Source organism: Mizuhopecten yessoensis, unplaced genomic scaffold (genome assembly GCF_002113885.1).
Source record: "Mizuhopecten yessoensis strain PY_sf001 unplaced genomic scaffold, ASM211388v2 scaffold10059, whole genome shotgun sequence".
NCBI lineage: Eukaryota > Metazoa > Mollusca > Bivalvia > Pectinida > Pectinidae > Mizuhopecten > Mizuhopecten yessoensis.
In genome coordinates, this window is record NW_018408358.1 from 142008 (window position 1) to 167894 (window position 25887).

Below are 25887 nucleotides of genomic sequence, written 5' to 3' on the forward strand. Positions count from 1 at the left end.
GGGGGGGAGGGGCATATTTTCCATAAATATGTTATACATGTAATGGGTAACCCTTAGCTGGAGTAGTTTAAAGAAACAGGTTATATAGAAGGTGTTGTCTTCAGGGTCAAAAAGATGGGAGGTGACGGTTGGGTGGGTTTGGGGTATAGTATAAATGATATTAATTTTGCATAGTGTCAATTAAAAGTTAATTAACTGTAGCTTTTGCTAGAGAGAATATCCCTTTAGGTGCAATTATAGAATATATGACAAAAAACTTTGTGGTTGAGGTATGCTTTGATCACCAGCAAAGTTGCATATCATCAGATTATTTAAATATAACTTATCAATAAAAACTTTTTGAGTACTAAATAAACACACTGCTTACTCTTGCACCATTCTTTCAAAATGTTTTACAAATAAATCTATAAATATTGTAATTTTGATCCTTAATTCATGAATGGAATGGAAGTGTTCACTGTCATTCCTTGTCATAGTGTTGTGACCCCTTAATGTAAAATGTATGTAATGGCTGCTTGTCTAACTAAGCCCCATACCGCCTGTCTCTGCAGTAAGTACGAATACTTCTGTTTACTGTCACCAGGAAAACTAATGAAACATAGAGCTGTGATGGAGCTTCCTTTGTAACTATGGCTTGGCTTTGTCTCCCGGTGCTCGTGTCGGAATGGAAATCAATAGTCTGGCTATATACCAATCTATCGATGTTTTCGCAGAAATACCCTGGGCGTTATACAATATCTGGGGTTATATATCCCCATGTGTTTTTGGGTCAATACCCTACCCCTTTCTCAATAGGAATTTTTAGCTCACCTGCAGGCCCGAAGAGCCTAGTGAGCCTATGCCATGGTGCGGCGTCCGTCGTTCTTCCGTCGTCTGTCCGGCGTCAACTTTTTACTTTAAACAACTTCTTCTGAATAATCAAGAGGCCCAGGCTGATTATATTTGGCCAGTAGCATGCTTGGATGAAGGGCTACCAAATCTGTTCAAATTAATGACCTTTGCCAATTTTAAAGGTCACAGGGGTCAAATATGCTAAAATCTTTATACAAATTCTTCTATATAACCAGAAAGCCAAGGATGATGATATTTGGCCAATAACATGTTGGCATGAAGCATTACCAAGTTTGTTCAAGTGAATGACCTTCGCCCATATTCAAGGTCATTGGGGGTCAACTATATTTAAACTTTTAAACAACTTCTTCTAAATAACCAAGAGGCCTATGGTGTTGCTATTTGGCCAGTAGCATGCTTGGATAAAGGGCTACCAAATTTGTTCAAATAAATGACCTTCGCCCATATTCAAGGTCACAGGGGTCAAATATGTTGAAATCTTTAAACAACTTCTTCTGACTAACCAAAAGCTCCAGGGTGATGATATTTGGACAGTAGCATGCGGGGATGAGGGGCTACCAAGTTTGTTCAAATGAATGACCTTTGCCTATTTTCAAGGTCACAGGGGTCAAATATGTTGAAATCTTTAAACAACTTCTTTTGAATAACCAAAAGGTCTAGGGTGAGGATATGTGGCCAGTAGCATGCAGGGATGAAGGGCTACCAAGTTGGTTCAAATGATTGATCTTCGCCCATTTTCAAGGTCACAGGGGTCAAATATGTTAAAATCTTTAAACAACTTTTTCTGTATAACCAAGAGGTCCAGGGTGATGATATTTGGTCAGAAGGATGTTGGGATGAAGGGCTACCAAGTTTGTTCAAATAATGACCTTTGCTCACATTCAAGGTCACAGGGGTCAATTGTCTTAAAAACCTTTAAACAAGTTCTTCTGAATAACCAAGAGAACAAGGATGATAATATTTGGTCAGAAGCATGCAGGGATAAAGGGCTATCAAGTTTGTTCAAATGAATGACTTTCGCCTATATTCAAGGTCACAGGGGTTATTTGTCTTAAAAACACTATAAAACGACTTTTTCTGAATAACCTAAAGGTCTAGGGTGATGATATTTGGCCAGAAGCATGCAGGGATGAAGGGCTACCAAGTTTGTTTAAATGAATGACCTCACCCATATTCAAGGTCACAGGGGTCAATTGTCTTAAAAACCTGGAGCAACTTTCTTTTTGTATAACCAAGAGGTCCAGGGTGATGACATTTTTTTTATTTTGCTCAATTAGATGAAAAAATATGAAATTAAATTAAATTAAAAAGGATAACTTTAAAAGCTTGCATCCAATCTGAAAAAATATTTTTTATGTGAATTGTGATATTTTTGCAATAATTTGGAAAATTTTGCTGAAAATAATTACCTTATACAGTACAACAGTACCACCAGGTGTCTCCTTTTTCAGTGTTAAATTACATTCAAAGTAATATTTAGAAAAAATGATTGATATTTCAGATCATTCACCCCAGAAATGTCATAATGAACTCTTCTAACATTGGAATTGGAATGTGTTCCATAATATTAAGTGTCTTTAAAAGTGAACGAGTTATTAAAGTATCAGTAGATTTGGTTTTGTACTTCAAACAGGTACATAAAATACAGACTAGAATTTTGTCTGGTATGATCTTACTGACAAAGCTTTTTAAAATGACATCTTTGGACTCCTGATTGAGTTTAGTTTTAATGAGATACATTTTACCTTGCACTTTAATGATGTCACCCTATTGTTTTGTTATAGATTGGTGTATTGTACTATAACCCCATTAAGTATTGGTGATAATATTTCCTTATCTTTTAAAAAAAAAATACTTAAAAGAAGTTAATACCCCCGGGGCCCCCCATTCTCCCAAAAGCAGATAGGTAGGGCTCAGAAGAGGAAAAGACAAAAACAAGAGCATGCCATCCATCATCTTCTCTATAAGGCTAGCACGAACAAAATTGATGCAAAGGATAATCTCATGACAAGTTACTATTTTGAACAGACTCAGTATCCAAGATGTCTACCCTGGCCCCTAATAATATGAATAGGTTCAGACATTTTCTACTTCTCAATTTCCATCAAGCATTATAATCTTGACAGAAAAAGGTTCTATTGCTTTGAGGGTCGTAAATGGCGCACTGCCAGTGAGCTAGGGTCAAACGTGACAAGAGAATATTGCGCCAAAGATTACACTATCAATTCCCCCACTTTTTGGATGCGGTTACACTTTTGTTATTGTAGATATTTAAAAAAAAATGTAATGAATAGAAAATTTGACTGTTTTCCAATTGAATAGATGTATTTCACTGTATTGCATCTTAATTATTGGCAGAATATATATTCACAGATAGTTTAATTCACGCTTGAAAAATTCTGGTATTCTGCCATTATAATCTTGTAATGTAAATTTATGTTATTCAATAGGAAGGAATTAATATCATTATAAAGTGCTCAACGATGACAATGGTTTTAATTTGTAGAATCATGTAATTTTCTTGTGTAATATCAAAGTTTTACTTTCTGCACAAACAATGACTTTACAATGTACTTATCAAACATATGTGTCGTACATTGTTTGTGTAGAAAGTAAGACTTTGATTTTACATATTTCCAAACTGATGAATCTTATTGAAGATAACTAATCTTGTCTATAGTTCTGATAACAAAGGAAACCTGTGAGCTATACAGGCCCAACAAGCATCTTGTTCATGTATCTATTATAGGGAAAGTAGGAAATGAAACAATGGGTTCTGTGATGTGATAGAAAAAAGAAATTTACATTTTAAAATACTTTCTTGAATTCCTGGCCAGCACGAATGATCTGCCTAGTGTATAAGGATGTTTTAATGCATTCACCCCTGAAAACAAATTTGAGCTCTTCCAACTCAAAGGTTGGAACAATTCATAACGAAATTTCAGGGGTGAATGAGTTAAAGAGGTATATAGTCTGAAGTTCTCCCCAAGCTTGTTAATGCCACTGGTTTAAGTCACTTACTTACGTATGCATAGACAGGAATCGGTGCCAGTGCATCCTGTTGTATTGATTTTGTGCTGAAGATACCACATCTAACTTGAAATCGTGTAAATTGGAGGTGAATCGGTCCATAACCGTATTATATTATAATCCTGGAAACAGTTAAATCCAGAAACCTCTTTATAATCTGAAAACCTATAAAATCAGGAAACCTGTACAATCTGGGAATCTACAATATATACAATCTGGGAACCTGTACAATATAGGGACAATCTAGGACCTGTAAAATATGGGAACCTGTACATGTACAATCTGGGAACCTGTACAATATAGGGACAATCTGGGGACTTGTAAAATATGGGAACCTGTACATGTACAATCAGGGAACCTGTACAATCTGGGAACCTGTACAATCTGGGAACCTGTACAATATGGGAACCTGGGAACCTGTACAATATGGGAACCTATACAATATGGGAACCTATACAATCAGGGAACCTGTACAATCTGGAAACCTGTACAATCAGGGAACCTGTACAATCAGGGAACCTGTACAATATGGGAACCTATACAATATGGGAACCTATACAATCAGGGAACCTGTACAATCTGGGAACCTATACAATCAGGGAACCTATATAATCTGGTAACCTGTACTATGGGAACCTGTACAATATGAGAACCTGCACAATCTAGGGACAATCTGGGGACCTGTACAATCTTGGAACTTGGACAATTTGGGGACCTGTACTGTGGGAACCTGTACAATCTGAGAACCTGTACAATCTGGATACCTAAACATTCCTTGGACCTGTAGAATCTGAGAACCTGTATAATCTGAGAACTTGTACAATCTGAAAACCTGTACAATCTGAGAATATGTACAATCTAGGAACAATCTTGATACCTGTATAATCTTGATACCTGTACAATCTTGATACCTGTACAATCTGGGGACCTGTACAATCTGGAAACCAGTGTACAATCTGGGAACATTGTACAATCTTGATACCTGTACAATATGGGGGTCTGTACAATCTGGGTGACCTGTACAATCTGGTAACCTGTGCAATCTGAAAACCTGTTCAATCTGGGAACCTGTACAATCTAGGGACAATCTGGGAACCTGTACAATCTGGAAACCTGTTCAATCTGGGAACCTGTACAATCTTGGTACTTGTGCTGTGGAAACCTGTACAATTTGGGAACCTGTACTGTGGAAACCTGTACAAACTGGAGACCTGTACTGTGGGAACCTGTCCAATCTGGGGACCTGTACAATCTGGGAGCCTCGAGCTCTGTACAATCTGGGAACCTGTACAATCTGGGGACCTGTACAATCTGGCATGGTGACCTGTACTGTGGGAACCTGTATAATTTGGGGACCTGTACTGTGGGAACCTGTACAATCTGGGACTATTTATACTCTTGAAGCCTGTATAATCTGTGAACCTACATGGATATTTGTACAAACTGAATCTTGGTTCAATCATGTAATGGACACATTTCTATTTAATGATCCTTTATAACCCAGAAACCTGTTGAAACTGGTCATAAGTTAGATTTCATTGTATAATGACACTTTGTGTGTGTAATAAATAATCCTTTGTGGTCTGGAACCCCGAAAACTACCTGAATTTTGATTCTCTTTATAATTGTATATAGATTTCTGAATGTATAAAAGATGTTTTGAAATATGTTAGTGCGTGATCCGCTTTTGTCTGTCGTCTGGTGTCCGTTATCTGTTACAATCTTCTACTTTTAATTAACTACTTCTTCTCAGTAACCAGTGGACAGATTTCAACCAAATTTTATAGGAAGTATTCCTAGGTGATGGGGAATCAGACTTGCGAAGAATAAGGGGCTAGCTTTTAGGGGGTAAAAAAGAGGTAAAAATTAGGTATCTTAAAAATCATCTTACAAACAGGCAGTTGGCTTGGTTCAATATTGGCTCATCAACGTAGCACTGATAGTATATATGATCTACAAAGTTTGTGAAGGAAAACAAAATCTTTCCATAAACGGTCATACAATGTAAAGGTGTCAACTAGCTGGCATTGCTAACTAACATACAAAGTTTGTGAAAAGAAGTGACCTTGACCTTATTCAAGGTCACAGGTCAACTGTTTCAAAACATTCAAACAATTAAATTTATTTTGAAAACACAATAAAATCTTGATTCATAAAATTTGTTTTGCAGTAATTGCTGACAACGAGTGCTACTATATATTTTAGCAAAGAAATGAACTTTAATTATATTCTAGGTCATAGGGGTCAAATTTGATTATTTGTTTGAAATTTTCTTTTTTTTAATATAAAACTGCAAGGCCACATTGTTCAGTTGTATATCTTCAGGCCCCTGGGGCTTTTTATTTTACTTTTACTGCAGTTGGAAGGGGGATAATAACATATTATTTTTTTAAGTCATTAATAAGTAAATTTATTTAGGTAAGATCTAATGTGTAGAATGCTGGCTATAGGATACCGTATTTATCCTCCAATAAGCTTAAGCCTAAGGCCAAAACTTAGAGCCTGGTCGTTCATGCTGAACAGCCGGTTTTACCGTTTTTAAATGTAAATTTTTCGGGTATAAATCCTGGCGGACCTGCAAATGTTTATGCAGACCTTACAAGGCTTTGTCAAGGCTCGCATGAAAGCAGCATCAGACTACTAGGTCCGACCTTATTCAATAAACGAACAACTGTGGTCCAACCGGTTCAACCGTTTAAACGAAAACGGCCTTAATGTCTGACTCAAAAAGGAGGGCTTTAATTTTGGTGGGGCTTATTACTGAATAAATACAGTAACATCATAATAATCCAAGGGGTGAGGACAACACAGCTTATTCATTCCTGATAAAAAATTATTTGAGCCTTTTTGACAGGTTTTACCTTAAAGACGAGTTATCTTCTTTTTAATTCACCTTGGAGTTGAAAAATCAAGTCATCAAAGCTCAATAAATTGAATTTGAATTTGAAGTGATCAGCTTTGTTGTTCTCCAGAAAGTTGTAAATCTGGACATTTTCCTGTGGTAACCAAGGTGATCAGATCTAGAGAGAGATTTGACGAATATTTTTTACAAGTTTTAAAATTCAATTTTACCTTTATTCCAATTTTGATAATATAGTTTAAGAATAAAATGTTAAATTTTCTGTATATTTCAGGAACAGAAGATCTTCTTAAACTTATTATCCTAATGATGTCAATTCCACTTGGTCTTGAACTGCATCTCTCACTTTGAAAAATCTGTGACCTTCGACCCGAACAGATCTAGACCGTCATCATTGAGCTCTTTGAATGTTTGACCCACAATTTCGGAACCTGTCGGCCAAATGATAGCGATTACATGTCTAGCGACTGTGAGGATGGTAAAGAGAGACCAGCTGGATTGTCAGGACAGGCTAAGGATGAGAAAACTTCTGGGAGAGTGACTTCCCCTAACAGTGTAGCTTCCTGTCCAGGAGGTTGTAATATATATGTAGGTGAAAATCCCGATTCTTTAAAAACGATGGCTGACCAAGAGGATTCTGACGGCAATACCGTGGGTCCGGTACATAGAACAAACTCTACTGCAGGTTTTGGGACAGTGGAGCCTAAACAGGACGGACAGCAGTCGTTTGATCCGTACAGAATGTTGGAGCGCTCCCAGTCCGAGGCTGTCCTCATCCATAACACGGAGGATCCTTCTGGAGAGGTTATGAGTTTGGAGTCCACCCAGTCTTCTGAAGAAGTCAGAAGTGAAGGAGCTATGTCGAGTCATCACAACATTTCAGAATGTACAAAAGTGTACTTCGACCTGTCTAAGGCGGAAGCCTATGAGAATCTGTGCGACAGGGCTCCGAATTTACTGACAAGGACATTGTCAGGGCGACACTTGGAGACCATCCCACAGGAAGATGAAACGGACGATTGCGGAAAGTTTAGTCTGAGCGACAGGTCTATATCGATGGAAAGTACATCAAGCGAGGATAGAAGTCCGAGGGGTTCCCATATCAGCATCAAGGCTATCCGCGAGGACAAGGCGTTTATTACTACTGGGATGGCACGAAAGGTCATGAAGGTCAACAAATCCCAGGATCATTTGAGTAAGATTTCGAAGAGCAGCTGGAAGGCAAGCTTCCAGTTGTATGCACAGAATTTACGTCAGAAGACGAAGCAATTGCAGATGGGATCTGTCCAGGAACAGATACACGCTCTCAAAGAGTTGTGCGTTATGATGGAGCAGGTCTGGGCCATTCCGACCTACGGCCGTGACCTGGCTTATGGCCTTTGTGACATCATCAAATCCGAGAAACTTCTAGAGATTATCATTAAAAACTGTCAGTCACAGTCGCGGGATCTGTTGAGGTCTTCTGCACGACTCCTGGAGAAAGTACTTACCACTGGTAACCGACATAAAGTGGTCGAAATAGGTCTTGACATTGTTGTCAAGATGACGATTGATGTAAAAGGGGACTCTGAGATGGCCCGTGTCTCGACTGGAATCATGGAGAGTTTATTTAAGACGTCCGAGGATGCAAGTTCTCGCCTGATTAAACTTGGCGGTTTGGACGTTGTACTTTACTGGTGTAGATGTAACGACCGACTCACTCTGAGACACTGCGCCATTGCCCTCGCAAATCTTGCTTTATATGGCGGCCCTGAGAACCAAGAAATCATGGCCAAGCACAAAGTACCTGAATGGCTTTTCCCTCTTGCCTTCAACGACGATGACAGCGTACGTTACTATGCCTGTCTGGCCATCTCCGTAATGGTCGCAAATAAGGAAATCGAGGCAGATGTGTTGAATTCTGGCACATTGGAGCTTGTTCTCCCGTTCATCAACAGTCACAACCCCGGCGAATTTGCCCGGATGGATTTGTCTCACCGTCACGGTCGATCCCGAGGGTGGTTGAAGCGACTGGTGGTTCTCCTGTCCAGTAAGAGGGAAGAAGCTCAGGCTCTTGCAGCATTTCATTTTGCGATGGAAGCCGGCATCAAGAGTGAACAAGAGAAGAAAGAGGTACTGTGTGCATGCTGGGGTTATTTGATGTATTATTGAAACCATTTAACAGTTACTTTCTAGTTGAAAATTGGTCCTTTTCCTGATTCAAATACTTGTATGTGAAATTTAATTTTCTCTGTCATCTATAGCAGCGTTTTTTGTAGCACCTATGTTGACTTAAAGGTTTTTTTAGGAGGCGTGGTAGTCTAGTGGTAGGATGCCTGGCTCGTGATTGAAGGGTTCTGGGTTAGAGTCATGTCATTGTGCTGTGTTGTATCTTTGGAAAAGATACTTTACTCCGCTTGTTCCAGTCTACTCAGCTGTAAATGAGAACGTGGTTGGGTAGTGCTAGAATTGTTGAATGCTAGCTGTGATCGCCGAAATGGCAGCACTGGCTGTTTGCTCCCCAGGGAGTAGAGAAAGATATTGGCTGGTTGCAAAGGCCCTATAACCACGGATAATAATTTGTGAACCACTTTGAGACAACCTATCGCTACAAACTAGGTTGATATATATATACATATATAAAGCAGTATATGAGAACCTCAAAGTATTATTATTATTTTTGATATAAGGCTGTTCAACATATTTTCATTGTTAATTTTATGAAACAAACCAGACAGATAAATTTGGAATGAGTTTGGGATGCCATTATCTCTTTTTAAACTTGTATTTGGCTTTTGCTAGCATGTGCTTGTTCAAGCAAGGAAGGTTATTCGTTTTGTCCCCTGTCCGAGACAAACATTAATAGGGACATAGTTACTGCCCTTTGCTTGATGTTCTGGTTTAAATGCTGGCAGTATGGACTATCTATTGAGCTTATTGTCAGCACAATGTGACCAAATGGAGGGTCGTGCTTCTATGTCCAGGCTACGACATTTCAGTCATTCTTCAATATAAACAAACTCAAATTTAGATATTTCATCAAACACATTTTTTTCACCTACCAAATCGAAATTATTTTGGACGAGAAAACTTAAATGCAGGTTTACATTGGTTGGTCAAATTTTGGGGCAAATCATTTCTCAAAAATACATCTCTTCAGATTTAAGGAGCAATATTGATCATTGCAAAAGATAATGATGAAATTTCTCAATTTCTGTGGATGATATACACAAAAAATGGTTTCTTGTCTTTTATACTTCAAATTTCTAAGATTTGATTGGTCTAAAACAGTCATGTGATGATCCAATTAAGACTCACTTTACAATGGAAAATTTCTTTTGATATTGAAAAAATGTTTATTCAATATTAAATAATTTCATACTTTAAAAAAAATTAGGTTTGAACTGGATATAATCTAATTAGTTTTAAAAATGTATGTGAATACACATTTCATTGTTGTTAACTGTATTGTAGATGTTTAATTATGTTCCAGGTTTTCTATGAAATAGAAGCAATAGAGCCGCTTCGGAAATTAGCTGGAAGTCCTAACGCGACCGTTTCGAAACTAGCAGGCGAGGCTCTGAAGATCATAGGCGAGGAACTGCCACACAAACTCACGCAACAAGTGCCACTCTGGACGGTGGCTGATGTCTCCGCCTGGGTGGCTCAAGTAAGTACCTGTGACAACTCAGACACAAACTTACACTTAGTGCCACTCTGGACGGTGGCTGATGTCTCCGCCTGGGTGGCTCAAGTAAGTACCTGTGACAACTCAGACACAAACTTACACTTAGTGCCACTCTGGACGGTGGCTGATGTCTCCGCCTGGGTGGCTCAAGTAAGTACCTGTGACAACTCAGACACAAACTTACACTTAGTGCCACTCTGGACGGTGGCTGATGTCTCCGCCTGGGTGGCTCAAGTAAGTACCTGTGACAACTCAGACACAAACTAACACTTAGTGCCACTCTGGACGGTGGCTGATGTCTCCGCCTGGGTGGCTCATGTAAGTACTTGTCACAACTCAGACACAAACTAACACTTAGTGCCACTCTGGACAGTGGCTGTCGTTTTTGCCTGGGTGGCTCAAGTAAGTACCTGTGACAACTCAGACACAAACTTACACTTAGTGCCACTCTGGACGGTGGCTGATGTCTCCGCCTGGGGGGCTCAAGTAAGTACCTGTCACAACTCAGACACAAACTTACACTAAGTACTGCTCTGGGCAGTGGCTGATGTTTCTGCCTGGGTGGCCCAAGTAAGTACCTGTAAGCATAGTATCAACAAATATCAAGGCTTTTTAGTTCACCTGCCTGAACGGCATGTGAGCTTATGTCATGGCGTTGCTTATGTCATGGAAAGTTTGATTCTGATTTTTTTACTGGACCTGCTTTCAAGGTCATAGGGATCAAATGTGTCAAACACTTCAAACAAATTCTTTACAAGAACTGAAAGTTATAGAAGTTGTTAATCTTTGACAGGTTGGTTTCAAGGACATGGCTGCCAGCTTTGAGCGATGCAAGGTTGACGGAGATCTGCTTCTTACGATGACTAAAGAGGACCTTGCTGACAGCATTGGAATTACATGTAAAATTACACAGAAAAGGTAGGTAGGACTACGACCCTGATGTCAAGGTCAGTGAATGATGGGTTTTGGGCGAAGGGAGTTTGTTTGGATTGATAAGACTGTATCAGAAAAGAGAAAAGTGTGCAACCACTGGGGATCGCACCCTCGATCTGCCACACTACCCCCCCCCCCTTTTTTTTAAAATGTATTCACCCTCGAACACCACAACTCCCTGTCACCACAGGGAGGGCCACATACATAAAAGGAAAGAGAATAGTGTGCTTCCACCTGGGATCGATTCAAGCCCCAATCTCCACTCCAGGTTCCTTATAATTATAAGTCGGACCCTCTACCACTCAGCTAAAGGGAAGTTCCCTCTAGCTCGAAGCTAGAAGGCGACCATAATCCTATGTACAATTAAAATCTGCCACAAGACCATGAATTTAAAGTTAAGGGTTACCACTGCCTGAATTATTACTGCAAAGAAGAGTTTGATTCTAATTTTTTTTTTACTTGGAGTATTCTCCCTTCTGTATAGATGATAAAGCAACCAAATTCTTTACATTGTTTTCGTCTTAGAGTTACTACCCCTGCCTAGTTTTCCATAGGCTTGAAGATGTCATATGGACTTTTCCTGCTTATCGATTGGACATTCATTTGATGCTGAATATTATTGTAAGCCTTGTAGTGCACAGATTCCTTTTTTGACCTCTGCAGTTCTAATTTCATTTCTATTTCATTTCTATATTCAAATATTTGAATGTATGAAAACAGGCAAAACTAAAATTTTGTGAAACGCATGCATGGCAATTTGTGAATTTTTTGAAAAGTTCCTTTAAAAAGGACTAAGAAAATTTAACTTTATTGGTACCCTTTTACTCTCAATTCAATGAAATAAACTTTTTTTAGTCATTTTAACATCCTGGTTCTTTGTTTCATTGATAAACCTTCCTTTATTATGGGGAAGTTTTGTTATGCAAAAATATTCCTTCTTTTTCCTTTCCGATTTTAAACACATTTGTGATAACGAATTTCGAGTCCCGGATATGAAAACTCTTTTCAGTTCCGTGGACTCGAAGACATTATTTAACTATTTGAAAGACATCGGTCTATTCTATAGACTCTGATGTCTTTAAACCAAACCTGACCCTCTTTGACGTTATATGTATATATCACATAGTCCATATCATCTATTCCTTATCCCTTTTATTATTTTAACCCCTTTTTATTTTAATTATCTACACATACAATGCGAATGCTTTTAAAAATGAACATTTTTGTCTGATTTTATCTTCGCCAATCACATGTTGTTGTTTTTGTTTTTTTAAATATATGAATAAATCACCAATTGGCCCTAAATGACCACGGCCGTCGATGGGCCGTTAAATACAAACAAACAAACAAAAATCCTTCTTTTTGTACTTTTGATATGTGTACATTTCACTCATGCTTAACTATGCATAAGACAATTAATTCTTTGAGTTTCTGTGTGATAAAGTTAGAATCTATTTAAGGATACCCGTACGGCTACCAATAACTAGAACTATGCATTGAAAGGTTTATTTGTGGCATAAATCATTTCTGGACAGAAGTCCTTACCTTTGAGACCTTTCATAAAACAATTGAAAAATGATGAAATAAATAAAAAAAATCAATGTTTCCATGTTCTGAGTGTGAAATTGAAAGAAGCCCAATCCAGGATTTGGACTCTGGACTCTGATCATTTTACTATCGCTTTCAATTTCAAAATATTTTATTAACAATACATATATATAATACATACAAATATTTATGCATGCAATACAGCATTGTTAAAAGAATCGGACAACAGGCTAAGCCTATATCAGTCTTCTGCTACATATATTTCCTGTTAGGCCTGACAAAAAGATGTTATGTTTCCCCGTTCATCCGAAAAAAGGTAGTAATTCATTTATTTCTTATAATAAGAAATTTTAAAAAAAGCTCTTACCACCTGAGCTACCTGAACAGTCATGGTTAAGTGATATCTATAATGGAGTTAAGGTGAGGTTCCTAGTTATAGGAAAAGTTGCATTGGCATTTCTGTTTTACCTTCAGTGGGACATGGATCCTTAATAAAATCTTTGTATCATTAGGCTTTTTCTTTTGAATTTTCAATCCCACAATATTTCGCTTCTCCTCCAGATTCTTGCGAGAGTTGACATATTTAAAGATGTCAGCTGACTACAAATCATGTGACCAGAGTGGGCTTGACGATTGGCTGTCAGATATGAACCAGGAATATCGCCAGTACATGTACCAGATGATGAGGTCAGGGTTGGACAAGCACTATCTCTCCCATGTCTGTGACGACCAGCTGATGCAGGACTGCGGTATCAGCAATGGAATCCATCGCAAGCGCATCATGCAGAAAATTGCAGGTGGGCTAAAACTGAAATATTAACGAAAATGATTCCTTAAATGTGAAGTGACACCATTGTGAAGCTTTCTCTATTAAAACACATTCAGAAAGAAGGGGGGTAGGGGGGCATGGGGTTCAAGTTTTAAGGCGTCTGACCGACTACAATCACTAGCCCCCACCAATGGGTCCCGGGTTCGAGGTCTACGCTGTGTACATAATGTAACTTTCAAATGTATTGTCAATATTAACAATGTTCAAAGTTGCAATACAAAATAATTACTTTGCAAAAAGTTGTTTTGCAGAATATATAGGGTGGAACTCTTCCGTAAAAGAAGTTTATGTTACATTAATGTATCACATGTACCCTTAACTCTGACAGCCATGAAAGAGCTCCAGATGTACAGTGACCAGTGTAGTGTAGACTCGGCCGACGGAAGCCTCCTGACCCGTTCCACGGATGTCTTCATCAGTTATCGCCGTACCAACGGATCTCAGCTGGCCAGGTGTGTTACTCAAACAAAACAAATGAATGGTTAACCGAAAACTGGAGTGTAATTATTAAGTTTTCATTCTAGGATAAAATGGATTAAATCTCAATTAAACTGTATAATAACTATTCATTAGATACATACCTGTTATGTAAGAAATTAAAACCACTTGAGAATTGATTTCAAATCTTTTATATTTGATTGAATCTATATATTTTATAAGAGAATCGTTTCTCCAGAGATTTCTTCTGTATCCTTGTCTTCGATAGATATGGAGAGAGAAAAAACTTTCAAATTGTTGCTGGTTTTAGTTTTACGATCCTAGAACTATATATTGCAATATAATCTAAATGTTATAATGTAGTTTAATGTTTAAATAAAGTTAGTTTATTCAATCTGTAATTATTTTTCTGAATAATTACTATCATTGATAAATTTCTAAATCTTCAAAATATGCTCACTTTTTCCAGTCGAAGACACACCCAGATTAGTTCCTATAATTAATGTTACAGTTCATGAGACTCAAATATTAAATGTTAATTTCCCTACTAGAAATTGTTTTTCTTGTAGCCTCTTAAAGGTCCACCTGCAGTTGAAAGGGTTTTCTGTATTTCTGGACATTGAGAAGCTGCGGGCTGGCAAGTTTGACGAGGGACTGCTGAGCAGTGTTAAAATGGCCAAACACTTCATCATCGTGCTGACCCCAAACTCGCTGGACAGATGTATCGGCGATAACAATCAGAAAGACTGGGTTCACAAGGTATGCGATCAGTAATGAATTGGAATGATGGAACAGGGTTTACACAGGTTTAAACATTCATTGAATTTACGAGGGTCTCAAATTTTTTATTTGTTTTTCCATTCGTAGACAAAAACATATATTTACATTTTACATCGTAAAACAAATACATCGTAAAACAAATACATAAGAATACAGATACATATTCACACAAACACATCCATCGTCCGTTCAACGTTGTCTGGTCCGTCCACTAACTTTTCCTTTAAAACGTTACTAGTCCTAAACGGCCAAGTAGATTTTTTACTAAATTTGGTCTGGAGCATCCATGGGCCAAGGAGACTCAATTTTGTATAAACGGTGGGTGTGGCCCCCTGGGGCCAGAGGGGCGGGGCCGAATAGGGTAAATAGAGGTAAAACCTTTAAAATCCTTCTTCTTGCATAGGGACTAAGGGATTTTATCCTAATTTAGTCTGGAGCATCCTTTGGCCAAGGGAACTCAATTTTGTATAAACGTTAAGTCTGACCTCTGGGGGAAACAGCAAATTCTTCAAAATTCTTCTTCTTTTGTAGGAATGACAGGATTTTATCCGAATTTGGGACAAAGCACCCTTAGGTGAAGGGGGACCAATTTTGTATAAACTGTGGGTTTTAACCCCCTGGGGCAGAGGGGTGGGCCAAATAGGAAAAATAGAAAAACAGCTTTAAAATCCTTCTTCTGTAGGAATGACAGGATTATGTCCATATTTGGTCTAAAGCATCCTTGGGTGAAGGGGAACTAATTTTGTATCAACAGTGGGTCTGACCCCCCTGGGGCAGAAGGTCCTTCAAATTCTTCAAATTTCTTCTAGGAATGACAGGATTTTATTCATTTGCATATAAATATAATCCCTGACTAACCAGGTAATAATACATGTACAGCAACATCTGGCTATTTCATCTTCAATTTTGCTAACATTTCCAGGTGAGCAATACAGGCCCTCTAGGCCTCTTGTTTTGTTTTATGTCTTATTAACAGCGAAGGTAATTTAAGGACGTGCCTCCCTGTGTGTATGTGTGCCGGACACAGGTTATGTTGGTATACTTGCCTCTTTGTGAAACGCAGATCTTATGCCGACTTTTAGGTTTTATTTCACTGAAATCCCATTCCGAAGGCACCGATCACAGCATTCAGCCCGGTCACATTATACTGACAACGGGTGAACCAGTTGTTGTCATTACCCTAAATGCTGAACGTTAAGCAGGGAATAAATAACCACTACCACTGATAAGGACTTCGGTATGTCCCGGCCTGGCGACAGAACCCAGAGCATTCCTCACCACGAATGTTTAACATTTAAGCCAAAAATGAGGTGTTGCCAAGGAATTCGCTAGGAAATAAAAAGTAATAAATAGGAAGATTCCAAGTGTTGCAATGGTTGCAGCAATTTTAATTTTTATTTAATTTTTGTTACTGTCACCAAATAAAGGGCATGAAAGCAAATCCCAAATTCTGAAGGGGGTTCACGCATTAGTCGCCTCTTACGATACATGCAGTGGGTTACAGCAGTTGTATTGTTTTCTCGATCCACGACCTGCAAGTGTCGCATTAAAAGAGAGAGAGAGAGAGAGAGAGAGAGAGAGAGAGAGAGAGAGAGAGAGAGTTGTTCTTAATTTGAAAGGTTCAAAATAGAATAAAAACAGAAAGCTGAAGATATGGCCGGGATCAAACTCAGGACCTTTACATTGTAAAGTCTGCACGCTTTCTACGTACATTGTAAAGTCTGCACGCTATCTACGTACATTGTAAAGTCTGCATGTTATCTACGTACATTGTAAAGTGTGCACGTTATCTACTTACATTGTAAAGTGTGCACGTTATCTACGTACATTGTAAAGTCTGCATGTTATCTACATACATTGTAAAGTCTTCATGTTATCTACGTACATTGTAAAGTCTTCACGTTATCTACGTACATTTTAAAGTCTGCACATTATCTACGTACATTGTAAAGTCTTCACGTTATCTACATACATTGTAAAGTGTGCACGCTATCTACGTACATTGTAAAGTCTGCATGTTATCTACGTACATTGTAAAGTCTTCACGTTATCTACGTACATTTTAAAGTCTGCACATTATCTACGTACATTGTAAAGTCTTCACGTTATCTACGTACATTGGAAAGTCTTCACGTTATCTACATACATTGTAAAGTGTGCACGCTATCTACGTACATTGTAAAGTCTGCACGTTATCTACGTACAGTGTAAAGTCTTCACGTTATCTACGTACAGTGTAAAGTCTGCACGTTATCTACGTACATTGTAAAGTCTTCACGTTATCTACATACATTGTAAAGTCTGCATGTTATCTACGTACATTGTAAAGTCTGTACGTTATCTACGTACATTGTAAAGTCTTCACGTTATCTACGTACATTTTAAAGTCTGCACATTATCTACGTACATTGTAAAGTCTGCACGTTATCTACGTACATTGTAAAGTCTTCACGTTATCTACGTACATTGTAAAGTCTGCACATTATCTGCGTACATTGTAAAGTCTTCACGTTATCTACGTACATTGGAAAGTCTTCACGTTATCTACATACATTGTAAAGTCTGCATGTTATCTACGTACATTGCAAAGTCTGCACATTATATACGTACATTGTAAAGTCTGCACGTTATCTACGTACAGTGTAAAGTCTTCACGTTATCTACGTACATTGTAAAGTCTGCATGTTATCTACATTCATTGTAAAGTCTTCATGTTATATATGTACATTGTAAAGTCTTCACGTTATCTACGTACATTGTAAAGTCTTCACGTTATTTAAAATCGTTGTGAACATTAGCAACAATACAATATATGAAAAGGAAAGTACTCAGAGTTAAACTCACCTTTGTGATTTTACCGAATGCAGTGGTACCCTTGTTATTTCCTTCCTCCACAGTTTTGTTAACAGTGTAACTATATAGCAGTCAGACATTACATCACGTATCGTTTATCAGAAGAATGGGCCACTTGTTTTCTTTACACAAACTGAATAAAATATGAGATACAATGTGTTTCGTTGTCACAGGAGATTGTAGCGGCCATCAACAGTGGCTGTAACATAATCCCGGTGATGGACAACTTCATTTTCCCTGCCGCCGACACGTTACCTGAGGATATGCGACAGATCGTGTTCTTTAATGGAATCAGGTAAGAATGTAGAATGTATTTTAATACATACCTGGTGAATCTTACTGTATAGTGTTACAACCGGTTTTAAGGTCCTGTACAGTGATAATGTAAGATGTTGTATATCTGGATCTTATTGGTTATTATACAGTGATCAAATTAAGTTATAGAATCAAGACTGGTTTCAAATATTTTAACCCCAATTTACGCTATGGTAATGTAACATCATTTCCCCATCCTTTTGATATTATTTTGTCTGCCTTTGTTGTTCAGATGAATTTTTTGGAAAACCATAAATACAACAGAGGCCAACAGTTTCGGTTAACTACATCTGATAGTAGTGTGGGGGACAGAGGTATTACTCCGTTTTTGGGCCAAGTGAGCTTATGCCATGGTGCGGTGTCCGTCGTCTGTCCTCGGTCCGTCTGTCCATCGTCTTCGTCGTCTGTCCGTCATCCTTCCGGCGTCAACTTTTTACTTTAAACATTTTTTCTCAATAACCAAGAGACCTAGGGTGATGGTATTTGGCCAGTAGCATGCTGGGAGGAAGGACTACCAAGTTTGTTCAAATAAATGACCTTCGCCCAATTTCAAGGTCACAGGGGTCAAATATGTTAAAATCTTAAAACAACTTCTTCTGAATAACCAGAAGGCCCAGGATGATAATGTTTGGCCAATCACAAACTGGCATGAAAGGCTACCAAGTTTTTCAAATGAATGACATAGACCTTTATTCAAGGTCACAGGGATCAAATATATTCAAAATCTGTAATCAATTTCTTCTGAATAACTAAAAGGCCCAGGGTGATGATATCTGGCCATTAGTATGCTAGGATTAAGGGCTACCAAGTTTGTTCAAATGAATGACCTTAACCTGTACTCAAGGTCACAGGGGTAAAATGTGTTAAAATCTTTTAAACAACGTCTTCTGAATAACCATGATGCCCAGATTGTTGATATTTGGCCAGTAGCAAGCTTTTTCATTTACCTGACCTTGACCCACATTTCAAAGTCGCATTTTGTCAAATATGTATAAATCTTTAAAGAATCTAATCTCAATAAACAAAAGGTTTTGATTGGTGGTATTTGGCAAGTTGCATGCTTAGATGAAGGGCTATACAGTTTTTAGCTCACCTGGCACCAAGTTTGTTCAAATGAATGACTTTGACTTATATTCAAGGTCACAGGGGTCAAATATCTTAAAATCTTTAAACAACTTCTTCTGGATAACCAAGAGGTCTAGGGTGATGATATTTGGCCAGTAACATGCTGGGATGAAGGGCTTTCAATTTTGTTCAAATGAATGACCTTCACTTATATTCAAGGTCACAGGGGTCAAATATGTTCAAAATCTTTAAACAACTTCTACTGAATAACCAAGAGGCTTAGGGTGATGATAGTTGGCAATTTACATGCTGGCCTGCAGGGCTACCAAGTTTGTTTAAATGAATGACCTTGACTTATATTCAAGGTCACAGGGGTCAAATATGTTTAAAACCTGAAAACAATTTCTTCTGAATAACCAAGAGGCCTTGGGTGATGATATTTGGCCAGTAACATGCTGGGATGAGGAACTACCAAGTTTGTTCAAATGAATGACCTTGAATCATATTCAAGTTCACAGGGGTCAAATATGTTAAAAACCTTTAAACAACTTCTTCTCAGTAACCGAAAGGCCCTGGGTGATGATAGTTGGCCAATAACATGCTGGGAGGAAGCATGTTTAAATCTTTTAATAGGTTTTTATTAATCAAACACTGATATTCTGGCTGTAGTTGTATTTTAGTCCACTTTTAAGATTACAAGTGTGAGATTAATACCAGGTGAGCGATTCAGGCCCATTGGGCCTCTTGTTTAACGTAATAACCTAATGATTTTAAATCTTTTAACAGGTTCTTTAAAATAACTTATAGTCATAAATACTGATATTTTGTATGTAGCTTTATTTTAGATCACTTTTCAGGTTACAGGTGTGAGATTAACACCAGTTGAGCGATGCATGCCCATTGCGCCTCTTGTTAAAGATGATGCTCTAGGGCTTATAAATGGTAAAATCAGTTGCCAATGTAGCATCTGCTAGATGACAATACCTATCTTACATTGATGTGAAATTAACTCATGTCACTTTTGAATTTTGACTTGTGTGACCTTCGACTGATGGCACTTTCGACGAATCAGACCTTTGACTGGTGTGACCTTTGCATGACTGATCTTTGACAGACATGACCTTTGACTGGTGTGACCTTCCATTGGCTTGATCTTTGACAGATGTGACCTTTTACTGGCATATTCTCTGACTGGTGTAAATTTTAGGCCTGAATGACCTTGGATTTATGTGACCTTGACCTTGCTCTCTTACAGGTGGATACATGATTATCAAGATGCCTGTGTAGAGAAGCTAGAGAAGTTTCTCCGCGGTGAGGTCAACACATCCAGCAAAAGGGCTGCCTTGTTCCAGATGGGGTCGTCGACGGAGGGTCCCGTGAAAGGACCATGTAAATACAGTTCCAGTGAAAGCACCAGCCCTACAAGCCCTTTGTAGTCCCTAGCAACCACATTACCCACCGATTACGACCTTCATCTTTGGAGCAACCGTCGTATTACGGATCTCACTTGATTGGATGTTTCCACATCTGTTTGACCTTCACCTTCGAAGGTTGAATCATACCGCATTGTGATAGGCTGATAAAATGACCTTCACCTTTCGAATTTGCTTGTATGGAAATCATACTGTTTTGTGATTGGCTGATTTAATGTGAGTTTCACCAATTGGAACAGCTAATCTGTTAAGAAATCATGCTACATTGTGATAGCTTCTAACATAACCTTCACCTTTTTGGAAGACCTAGCTTGTATGGAAATCATGCTCTTTTGTGATTGGCTGAAAATGTGATCATTGCATTTAAAAAATCTTAGAAGGAAATTATGCTAAATTGTGAATGGCTTTTAAATATGACTTTCACGTTTTGAAACAATTAGTTTGATTATCATCTGCCCAAGAAAAGGTACAGAATGCAAACAAAATATACATGCTATGTACTTTAAAACGCTGCTAGCTCGAATTTGTGGGGTTCAGAACAATAGTTTGAGGAATACAGTTAGTCATAATACGTCAATGTGGTGGGATTGCAGATCAGCTTCAGCTATGTTAATGACATGCTTGAGTAGGTGATCGAAAGAAAAAAAACGTTAATAATATAATTATAAAACTTCTTACAATGAAAACATATTGCAATCTGTATGTCAAAGAAACTAAACATGTAGCATACCAATAGTTTAAGGCCGTGGCGATGTATTGGGTTAATTCTTTTTTGAGAAATAACGAAAAGAAGGATACTGCCGTTAATCCTGTAATTATTTGATGTCCAGTTGACACCTTTATAAACACATTGAGTGTAGACTGCTGATTTTGCTTTAAGGCAATTCATTGCCAGGCAGTTGGTGACTACCTGATCGATCAGTGGTAAGGATTAATGGTAAGAGCTTGACTATTTGGGGATAAATCAGAGTTTGAAGAACATGGGTGATTCGAGGAATGATTGTTTTATAAATCTGAGGTTACTTTACAAAAGAAAATATATAAGAGCACGTTCAGGACTAAGCAAACTTGACAAACAGAGGGTATTCGAGTAATGTGAGTTCAGGGAAGTTAAGGGTTTCACGATATGCCTGGTCAAATATTTCCCCTTCACATGTAGAATCCATGTTAGACTGGTGTTAATTCACATTTCACGGGGGAGACCCTATTAATATGAAGCTGTACACTTCTACAGTCAAGTCTACTCATTCAATTAAGAGACTACCTGTGTTAAGAGCCTCACTTTTACTGTTCCCCGCTGTAATTATTTCAGTGTTGTTTTTACCTGTATTTAGAAACTACATGCATTAGGAGACCATCGTTTTGACTGACCTTCCGGACAGTGGTTTCTTAATACAGGTTTGACTGTATGAACATTTGCCCTCATTACGTAGGGTGTAAAGGGCAAAAGTTAAATGATGACAAACATTATACCAGTATACAGTAATACACACAAGGTGTCCATTACTCACATATTGTAGTTAGATGCTGGTTTCGTTTTTACTTTGGAATATTGTTGAGAGTTGAGGATATTGTTGTTATTTGGGTTCTGTATCAGAGATGACATTGCCCTATAGTAATTATGATGCTGACCATTGTGTCGGTCTGACCACAGTATCGCCTTCAGTGGTTTTCTCACAAACCAGAAGTCTAAAATTCCTAACTTTAATGCTGATATTCTGTTATATTTAGATATGTAGTAGATGTTTATACGGGTGTACCATGCAAATATATTGCACTGCCATTTCTGACCTACCAGCGTTTATTTCTGTAGTAAAGATATTTGATATCTCACACAAATAATGACGTTCCAAAATCCAAGATGGCCACTTTTCATGGTCACTGATACTAAAAGAGTAACAGAAATCCAAGATGGCCACCGTTCATTGTTTCTGATTGGCTGAGACATATGTGGCTATACTTTTGTTCATAATTAGTGGTAAATTATACTAAATGGATAGTCTCCATGGTGAATGATGACAAATTACCTGCATTCCATAATCTAAGATTGCTACCATTGCTTCTTATTGGCTGAAACCTTTTAGTCTATACGATGACTTATGTTATGCTGGTTCGTTTTTTGTGGTAACTGTTATTTGGTGTATTACATATATGTGTGAACTGCCCCATAACCAATATTCTCCCGTAATCACTATATGTTTCCTCACTACCGACTCATTGGATAAACCTGCGAGGAGTTCGTAATCACTTTAGTCTACCCGCTAGTGGATAACACCCTGGACGTTATTTCATTGGTCAATCTTCTAATTATTACATCAAGAAAAAAATCATTGCGACATCATTGTTTATGGTGATTGTTTCGCCTATGGGAAAACAGGGATGATGTGTTCCCAAAAGGAATATATCGTTTTCTAGATATAATATCTGAACGTTTGTGAGAGAAAAAAGTCCCCAAACTAGTGATGGTCAGTGTTCATGATTATCTAACTCATGATAGTCAATTTTTAAGTTGTAAAAGACATCCGGTAAACCCTGTGTCTTCATACAATTTGAAAATTAACTATTTCGAGTTAGATAAACATGATAGTCAACCCTCAGTCATTAGGGAACCTTAATTATATGCTAGGACTTTTACCTTACATGAATGTGCATCTTTTGCAATAAAATTGATAACAATTGAATCATTTGAAACCGCAAACATTATAGTAAAAGTGCCTCTGTGCCATACACTTAATAAATATCGAGGGAAATCGTGATTTTATTTTAAAAAAAAAAAATTGAACTTTGAGGTAAGTCTGTCTTTTCTAGAATAAAATAAGTTCATACATGTTAGAAAACCTGGTCAACGTTGCTGAAAGGTTGTTTAACGTTAACAACTTGTGGTAAGTGAAAAATTCAAAATGTTGTCAATAAAAAGCACTTGCATTCAGAGCATAGTTAAAAAAATGGCTAATTATTGATTAACTCATCCAACCTTTGAACAACCATGACCTGGAGTTTGTTAAGGCAAATTGAAACCGTCGTTATCTGAATGAGACATGTTATTATGTTATCTGTGTAATAATATGTGTTAATATACTGGTTGAGATTTTACTCAAACTTATTCTCAGTGATCTTAAATGTGCAGGACAACATCTAGAAGTCAAGATCACATTGGAGGGTCAAATGTTAGATCGCCATTCCTGTCTGTTAGAACAGATCAAATATTTGGCCAGGGGAAATTCAAAGGTATGTGTTTACTGATTTAGGATATGTTGTGTATTCTGATTGACCAGAAACATTGTTAAATGAAACTTAAAAAGTTTTCGTAGACTGCATAGCATAGTTAACTTGTTGTTACCAGCAGAAATCATAATTGACTGTTAATTATAATACAATGTACTTATTACACGAGTGCGTTACGGTTACAAATATCATTTCTACAACTTCACAGGCCTTGGTCCCCCAGACCCTCCATGGCCATAATCAGTAAATATATGGGCATTTCCTCAGTTTGAAATAGCAGGCAACAAACGGTTATTCCACAAACGTACTTAAACCTGTGTTTATGTTGTCAGATTTGTTGTATTTTGTGTAATCAGTAATTTCCATATTATTTAATGTTCTCATTTTTATTTTTTAAGTATTTATATATTTTGTGCAATAATATGAAATGCATTTACCTTCACCAGATCTTAATCAGTATTTTTATTCCAGTCTCTTGCGTTTATCTCACGGGGGCCAGACGCATCAATAGTCATATGAAGAATTTTATATAATTCCGTCTTCTCCATGATAATACCATGGTATGCATGTTTCATATAAAGGCCATACAACATGAAATTGAGCGACAAGGAAGTAAAATGGTACTATTCCTTAACATGGACTTCCATATATGGGGTATATTTTAGCAAATATCTTATTTTTGTTTTGTTCAAAAGATGACAAAATTATGGAAAAGTGAATTTGAACTTTGTGATGGTGTTTTGAAAAGTACCATCACACTAAAGATGTTAAAGCATTAGAAATAGAGGTAAAACTGCGAGAAAAAAATGAAATGCAGAAATTTGATTTTGACAAAAATGCATCACACATAAATTCTCTATGAAGTATGTTTTTCTCCTGTAGAATAGATTTTATGACCTAGACCTATATACATTTTTATATGGTATAATCTGTCTAAACGGAACCTATATAAAACAGAAACCTGTATAATTCCATCCTGGATAATCCAGGGGTTACGCCAAATGTACGCGTTCTGCACCCCTGGCATATGTCATGACAAAATCAAACGATCAGTATGTGCCATCTTGTGTATGATACAAGTGGACTAATTTGATATTTTGTTCTACATCAAAAGAAACACACGGCAGCGTTACAATAAAACTGACCAACTATGATGTTGGGTGTCGCTCTTCGAAAGACAGGTATCGTCCTAGCAATTTGACAATCTAATCAAATAGCTTTCCATGCCATGACATATCTCAGGGGTACAGGGAGTTATGCGAGCTTCACTCCTTGAGTATTGAGGATGGTATGGTACCAACACCTGTATAAACCAGACGTTATATTTCAGTCCAAGTTTAATTTGGTGTATTTGACCTGTGTAATAAGACACCTGTCTATTTCGACAGTAATAGGTTTCACTCTATATATTCATCCTGTGATATTATTATTTATGTCTTGCCCCTGTGCTGAAACTAGTCTTCAGATTTATTTACGTGTTTTAATATTTTGTTTCCTTTATTGATTATAAATATTTTGTTTTTAATTTTCATATTACAAATGTCTGTTTTAGACGACATATTTATTATTATATCAAGAATTTCCAGCATAATAAAAGCCAGTGAACATTGTTGTCACCTTCAGCTTTCACTCAGCAGAATTTGTCTTGTTTTTATTACTTGAGGAGGTATGTTACCTTTTCCATCTCCTTCCCAAAAGAGTTTCCAATATCTACGTTGGTCAAAAAGTTTAGAAATGGATATACTGTGTAATTTACTTAGGTCTCAAATCTAAGATGACTTAATTAATCAATATATTTGATCACTTGAACCAATTCAATATCATTTCTCAAGTCTCAACAGTCATATTTCAAATCTTTCTTGCTTGGTAAACCAGATATATTCCCATTTCATACACATATTGTCAATATATTCCGACAGAAGGCCATCTTAATTTTATGTTAAAGTTTGTTAGTGCTATTTTTCACATTACCGCAGGGATTTTCCCCATATTTCGCATGAATTTCCCTATCATCCCTTATTATGCATGTCAAATTAGGGGACTGATTGTATAGTTTTTT

The 25887-nt window shown here is 37.5% G+C and overlaps 1 protein-coding gene across 1 annotated transcript in view; it reads left to right on the plus strand.

Annotated features, from left to right (window-relative positions):
• Positions 1-25462, plus strand: part of LOC110459397 (sterile alpha and TIR motif-containing protein 1-like) — a 29299-nt gene extending 3837 nt beyond the window's left edge. Inside the window, exons 2-9 of the mRNA XM_021511626.1 lie at positions 7017-8854; positions 10215-10391; positions 11203-11327; positions 13452-13687; positions 14048-14171; positions 14727-14916; positions 17964-18085; positions 20426-25462. Of these exons, the coding sequence (XP_021367301.1) occupies positions 7199-8854; positions 10215-10391; positions 11203-11327; positions 13452-13687; positions 14048-14171; positions 14727-14916; positions 17964-18085; positions 20426-20606 (2811 nt within the window). The 5' untranslated portion in view covers positions 7017-7198 and the 3' untranslated portion in view covers positions 20607-25462. The remainder of the gene's footprint in view (positions 1-7016; positions 8855-10214; positions 10392-11202; positions 11328-13451; positions 13688-14047; positions 14172-14726; positions 14917-17963; positions 18086-20425) is intronic.
• The last annotated feature ends 425 nt before the right edge of the window (positions 25463-25887 follow it).